The 6,032-nt window shown below is 59.1% G+C and overlaps 1 protein-coding gene across 3 annotated transcripts; it reads left to right on the top strand.

Annotated features, from left to right (window-relative positions):
* The first annotated feature begins 1,285 nt into the window (after positions 1-1,285).
* GFI1B (growth factor independent 1B transcriptional repressor) lies at positions 1,286-5,722 on the top strand. 3 transcript variants are annotated; one of them, XM_065879088.1, is made up of 6 exons: positions 1,286-1,385; positions 2,146-2,286; positions 2,710-2,981; positions 3,571-3,708; positions 4,554-4,818; positions 5,544-5,722. In XM_065879088.1, exons 1-6 carry the CDS (start codon positions 1,286-1,288, stop codon positions 5,720-5,722), a joined length of 1,095 nt encoding a protein of 364 aa, XP_065735160.1. The 3 variants fall into 3 exon arrangements, with proteins under 3 accessions (XP_065735160.1, XP_065735161.1, XP_065735163.1); XM_065879089.1 differs by having other exon boundaries at positions 4,653-4,818; XM_065879091.1 differs by lacking the exon at positions 3,571-3,708 and having other exon boundaries at positions 4,653-4,818.
* Positions 5,723-6,032: the final 310 nt, after the last annotated feature.

A 6,032-nucleotide genomic window follows, 5' to 3' on the forward strand; every position in this document is an offset into this window, starting at 1 on the left:
ACTCCCCAACCCGCTGACCCGTGGGTTCAGTGATGGGCCTGGGCTGGGCTGCCCCGTGCTCAGTCCCTAGAGTTGGTGGACATTGGCCTCTTCCTGCCTGTGCACAAAATGACCTCAGGCCTCCAGTGGGGTCCTCTCAGGCCTCGAGCTCCACATAGAACCTCAACCATCCCCTCCACCCACGAGGAGAGAGGAAAAGCCCCTCCCTCTCTGTGGGCCAGATTCTGGGCTGGAGCTGTGGACAAGGTGCAGCCCCGCTCTGGCTACGTCAGCACCCAACTTGCACAATAACGTGGATTTGCGATTGAGGTGGCCCCCCTCGTTGCAGCCCACCTGCCAGGTTCCTCTCTGATAGGCGCTGAGCACGTACTATGCACTCACCAGCACCATCAACCTGGATTACCATCTTACAGAAAAGGTAATAGGCCCAGAGAGGTTAAGCGTCTACCCCAAATTGCACAGCGGGTGAGCTGGGATTCTAGCCCATGAGCATCTGACTCCAAAACCTGTGCTCAGACCACAACTTTCCACGGCCTCTGAATGCAGACCCCACCGGGATGCGGATGCAGTTTTCTGGGTGCAGGGTGCAGAGTGTTTCACAAATGGAGGTACCCTTGCCCTTCCTTCTCTGCTCCCAGTGTAACTCAGGGCATGCAGCAGGGGCAGGCTGACCTGGGGTTTTCTAGAAGTGGGTGTGTTGGTTTTCCAGCAAGAGAAGAGTGAGGGACACTAGGCTTTGTAGCCGCTGTAACAAAATACCATAAACTGGGTGGCTTAACACAACAGGAATGTATTCATTCAGGGTTCTGGAGTCTAGAAATCCAAAATCAAGGTGTCAGCAAAGTCAGCTCCTCTGGAGTTTCTGAGGGAGCATCTGTTTCAGGCTTGTCTCCTAGCTTCTGGTTTGCCAGCAATCCTTGTCTTGAAGCTGCATCCCTCCAAATCTCTGCCCCCATCTCCACGTGGCCCTTCTTCCTGCGCGTGTCTGTGTCTGTGTGTCCAAGTTTCCTTCTTCTTATAAAGACACTTGTCACATTGGATTTAGGGTTTCTCTGCACCTAGTGTGACATCACCTTAACTTGATTACATCTACAAAGACCCTATTTTCAAATAAGGTCACATTCACAGATTCTGGGTGGACGTGAACTTTGGGGGACAGTATTCGAACCAGGACAGTGGATTTTGATTTTAGGAGGAGGTCCTAAAATATAGAGGAGTATCGTCCTCTCGTCCTTCCTAAACTTTCTCGTCTTCTCCCCCTATAGGTGTGGGGCACCCGGTGACGATGCCACGCTCCTTCCTGGTGAAGAGTAAGAAGGCTCACACCTACCACCAGCCTCGTGCCCAGGAGGATGGGCTCCTCTGGCCTCCTGCCCTTGGTCCTGGTGAGTCATAGCCCGGGCTGGCCTTCTGCTGTACCCGCCAGGACTCCCTGCCCGTGTGATGGGGGTGCAGCAGCATCCCACCGGAAGTAGCCGCTCTTCCAAGTCTGGAAACAGGAGGAGTTCAGTAAATGTGGGTTGAAAGAATGAATAGATGCACCTATCTCTTCTCACCCCATGGGGGTGATGAGAGCATCCTGACTGGTGCTGTCCTCAGCAGCTGACGTGTGACTCGTAATCAGAGGGCTGATCTAGGGCTGAGGGTGGGTGCTCAGAAAGGAGACTGGTCCGAGAGCTCTCCTCGGTGGGGGGGAGGGGGGGAGGGGGGAGGGGGGAGGGAAGGGAAGGGGGAGGGAAGGGGAGGGAGGGGAGGGAAGGGGAGGGGAGGGAAGGGGAGGGGAAGGGAGGGAAGGGGGAGGGGATGGGGAGGGGGAGGGGAGGGGAGGGGGAGGGGAGGGGAAGGGAGGGGAGGGGAGGGGGAAGGGAGGGGAGGGGAGGGGAGGGGAGGGGAGGTGAAGGGGAGGGGAGGGGAGGGGAAGGGGAGGGGAGGGGAGGGGAAGGGGAGGGGAGGAAGGGGAGGGGAGGGAGGGGAGGGGAGGGAGGGGAGGGGAGGGGAGGGGGGTCTCCTCCTGGCCTCCACGCTGCTCCCACCATCCTGGGAAGAACCAGGGGTGGCAGCAGTGGTCTCTCTCTGGTGCCCCTCCTTCCCCCAGTCCCTCCGGACTTCCCAGAGCTGAAGTCTGACGGTCTTGTCTCCCCACAGTGGCCAGGGACCAGGTCCTGAGCACCAACCCTGTCCTCAGCACCCTGCTCCCAAACCAGTGCCTGGACTGGACTGACCTCAAACGGGAGCCAGAGCTGGAGCTGGACCACAGCTTGATGACCAGGATGGCCTCCGCCCCAGGTACCCAGCAGGGGACCCCCGCCACTCCCCAGCGGGTGCAAGGGGAATGGAGGATGGATGGGCCTGTGGAAGTGGGGCCCCTCGGAGTTGTGGAGCCAGGGAGGATCGACAGTCCGGGCTCTCAGGCTTCTCCTTGAATCCCTCCAGGACGGGGAGTTCATTCCCACATGAGAGCTTCTGTGTGGTGGGGCAGAGGAAGCAGCTGGACAGGCCCACGTAGTGGGTGAGGTGGGCACTCTGCAGGGGTTGGGGGACATTTCTGGACTGAAAAGCCAAGGAGCCACAGTGAGGACCCAGACCACCCCCCAGTAAATAATTGGGGCTACACACCAAAGCCTCAGCATGAGGTCACAGTGGAGGGTGGCGGGGAGTGGGTGCCCTGCTTTTAACGTCACCACTAGGTATATGTCCCACTCTCCACAGAGGGGCCTGCTGTGACGTCCCGACCCCAGGATGAGGGCTCGCCATCCTCCGACTCACCCCCGTTCTACAAGCCCAGATTCTCCTGGGATGCCCTGGCTTCATCCTACGGGCACAGCTACCAGCAGGCCCCCTCCACCATGCAGTCTGCCTTCCTGGAGCGCTCCGTCAGCCTGTATGGCAGCCCTCTGGTGCCCAGCACTGAGCCGCCCTTGGACTTTAGCCTCCACTACTCCCCGGGCTTGGACGCATACCACTGCATCAAGTGCAGCAAGGTGGGTGGCCGGGATGCGGGTGGGCTCTCGGGTCCTGCTTGCATCGCCTCTCCAGCACCCTGGCAGCTGCAAGTGTTCAGAGCTGGGTGCCCCCTGTGATGTGACTCTTGGGTCCTCTGGTGGGATCAAGGACTCACAGCATTCGCCCTCATCGCCACTCATTGAGCCCTGACCACGTGCTCATCCCTGTGCTAAGCGCTTGACACGCATGAGCCCCGGGAGGTGGACGAAGGGCTAAGGTTCAGAGACGTTGAGCCACTTGCCCGATAGCACGCAGCAAGTAGATATCACACCCAGCATTCAAACCTGGCTCTGCCCAACTCCCACTTTTTAACCACCGTTCAGCCTCCAGATAGGGCCAGGAGGGGCCTTCCAGATCCCCCCTCCCAGACTCCATTCTGTAGACAGGAAAGCCAGCCGCAGAGAGGGAAAGGGACCTTCCCAGGACACACAGCACATGGCAGCAGAATTGGCAATCCAGTGTTCCTTTTCCTGTACACCCACCTGTGGCTTAGCTGGGTGCAGAGGTGGGACCCCGGCCATCTCCCTCTCTGCACCCCCGGGGCCTCATGCTCTGCCCCTCCTGCAGGTGTTCTCCACCCCACATGGGCTCGAGGTGCACGTCCGCCGCTCCCACAGTGGGACCCGGCCCTTCGCCTGCAACGTCTGCGGCAAAACCTTCGGCCATGCAGTGAGCCTGGAGCAGCACACGCACGTCCACTCCCAGGTGGGCAGCCGGCTGAGCACGGCACCCTCACTTCCCACTCCTGCTCTGTGCTCACCCCAGGAAGCCTAGGGGGCTTCGGTGGGTCTCTCACTGTGCCCCCGAAGGTGACAGATCGGGGGGCCCTCGTTATCTGCCGCCCTGCTCTGGGTCTCCATCACCCGCCCTTAACATATTTGAGTCCCTGATGGACCAAGCTGGCTTCATGTACAGTTGGAAGAGGCTAGGAGCTCAGGTGGGATTTCGGGGGCAGCGAGATGTCTGTGATGCTGAGGAATGACCCCACCTCCTGGGTGGTCAGGACAGGTTTCTCACCTCTGAGCCCCTCGACTCTTAGAATCTTGAAATCGGGCTTAAATGTTCATCTCATCCCACTTAGCCCTACCTGATGCCGAAATCCCTTCCTCAGAATCCCATTCCAGGGAAAGCACCTGACACTGACCTGAGTTGCTAACACCTGGGTAGATATAAAAGCTCAGGTGGGAAACGCAGGAAAAGATGGTTAGAATGTGCCACGTGCCAGTTGCCAGCTCAGTTCCCGACCTCCAGTCCTCCCAACGTTCCTTTGAGGTCACTACCCATGATGACCCAATGTACAGATGGGGAAACTGAGTCCCAGGGAGGTTAAATGACTTGCCAAAGGTCACGTGGCGAGTAAGAGGCAGAAGCCAGAATTGGGCCCCAATAATTCAGCCGCTTAAACAAACCACAAGGGAAAATCCCCTAATAGGAGGCCACTCAGGGGCCAGGCCTCGGCCCCTCCTAGGAGGCAGGAATGGGGGTCCCTGGTTCCTGCTCCTCCAGGCCCCATCCTCGAGGCCACCCCAATGGAGTGTCCTGTTCCTCAGGGGATCCCAGCCGGGTCCAGTCCCGCGACCAGCCTGGCAGTCCCGGGTCGCGAGGCCCCACCTGTGCCTGACCCCCCGGGGCCTCATTTCCTCCGGCAGGGGCGCAGCTTCGAGTGCCGGATGTGTGGCAAGGCCTTCAAGCGCTCGTCCACCCTGTCCACCCACCTGCTCATCCACTCGGACACGCGGCCCTACCCCTGCCAGTTCTGCGGCAAACGCTTCCACCAGAAGTCGGACATGAAGAAGCACACCTACATCCACACCGGTGAGGCCGCGGCCCGCGCTCTGCCCCGGCAGAGCTCCTCCCCGGCCTGGGTCCGCCGACCCTCCCCCCACCCCGCCCCCACCAAGCCCCCCACCCCAGGGCCCAGACAGAGCCTGCGGGCACCCAACCTTTCACTGTTGAAAGGTGCGGGCTTTAGGCCCCGGGTGGGGAGGGATGGGGGTGTCAGGTTACACAGGGGAGGCCACCCCGCTCCAACAGGAGGGCGGGGTACGCTGTGTTACTTACTGCGTAGAAAAAGTACTGGAAGGAAATAGCAGAATGTCGACACTGATAATCTGTGTGTAGAAGTGAGACCAGCAGGTGAATTTCTCCTTCGTTCATCATTCCTTCATTCACTCGATCCTCCAGCCATTCATTCCTTCATGCCCACATTCATTCTTTCCCCATTCGGTCCTCCATTCGCTCATTCATTCCCCATTCATTCATTCCTCAGCTGTTAGCCAGTGCCTCTTTTGTGCAGGGTCCTGTACCAGGTGCTGGGCTTCATTGATAAACAAGGTGGACCCAGTCCCTGCCTTAAAACCGGGGTACAATTGGCCGAGGGTCTGGGTGGTCAGAGTTGTATTTTTCCTGTCTCCCTTTTCTAATTATTTTCTAAAGTGAACGTGCGATAAAACATAATAAAGTTCCAGGGAACAACTGCAGGGCATTGGGGCAGCAGGTCTGGTCCAAACGGCCCTGACCCTGTCCTTGCCGCCCCGCAGGTGAGAAGCCACACAAGTGCCAGGTGTGTGGGAAGGCTTTCAGCCAGAGCTCCAACCTCATCACTCACAGCCGGAAGCACACGGGCTTCAAGCCCTTCAGCTGTGAGCTGTGCACCAAAGGCTTCCAGCGTAAAGTGGACCTGCGGCGGCACCGCGAGAGCCAGCACAACCTCAAGTGAGGCTGTCCCCGCTCCCAGCTCCTGACCGGCCTGCCCCAAGATCGTGTCACCTGGAGGGAGGCCAGCCTCACACACCCAGATCCCCAGTCTCCTGGAGGCAGCACTGGACGGGACTCGTCAAGCTTGTTTTGAGACTCACGAAATTGCTGTGTGACCTCGGGCAAGTCACTTTCCCTCTCTGGACCAACAATTCTGCTGCAAAGTGTGGCAGCTGGATCTTTTCTGAGTTGATGTTGTCTACAGGTCTAAGGGCTCGGTGCCTTGCCCCCTGGGCAGAGCCCAGGAGGCCAGAGTAGCCCCAGGTGCGCTG

The sequence above is a fragment of the Phocoena phocoena genome, chromosome 6 (genome assembly GCF_963924675.1).
Source record: "Phocoena phocoena chromosome 6, mPhoPho1.1, whole genome shotgun sequence".
Classification (NCBI taxonomy): Eukaryota; Metazoa; Chordata; class Mammalia; order Artiodactyla; family Phocoenidae; genus Phocoena; species Phocoena phocoena.

What these genes read in the sequence shown, in the direction of transcription:
- GFI1B (XM_065879088.1), top strand. Translation starts at nt 1,286, where the DNA reads ATGCCACGCTCCTTCCTGGTGAAGAGTAAGAAGGCTCACACCTACCAC. An exon ending in ACACGCACGTCCACTCCCAG is followed by an intron (nt 3,709 to 4,553) that starts GTGGGCAGCCGG and finishes CCTGTTCCTCAG; the next exon opens with GGGATCCCAGCCGGGTCCAG. An exon ending in GCACACCTACATCCACACCG is followed by an intron (nt 4,819 to 5,543) that starts GTGAGGCCGCGG and finishes GCCGCCCCGCAG; the next exon opens with GTGAGAAGCCACACAAGTGC.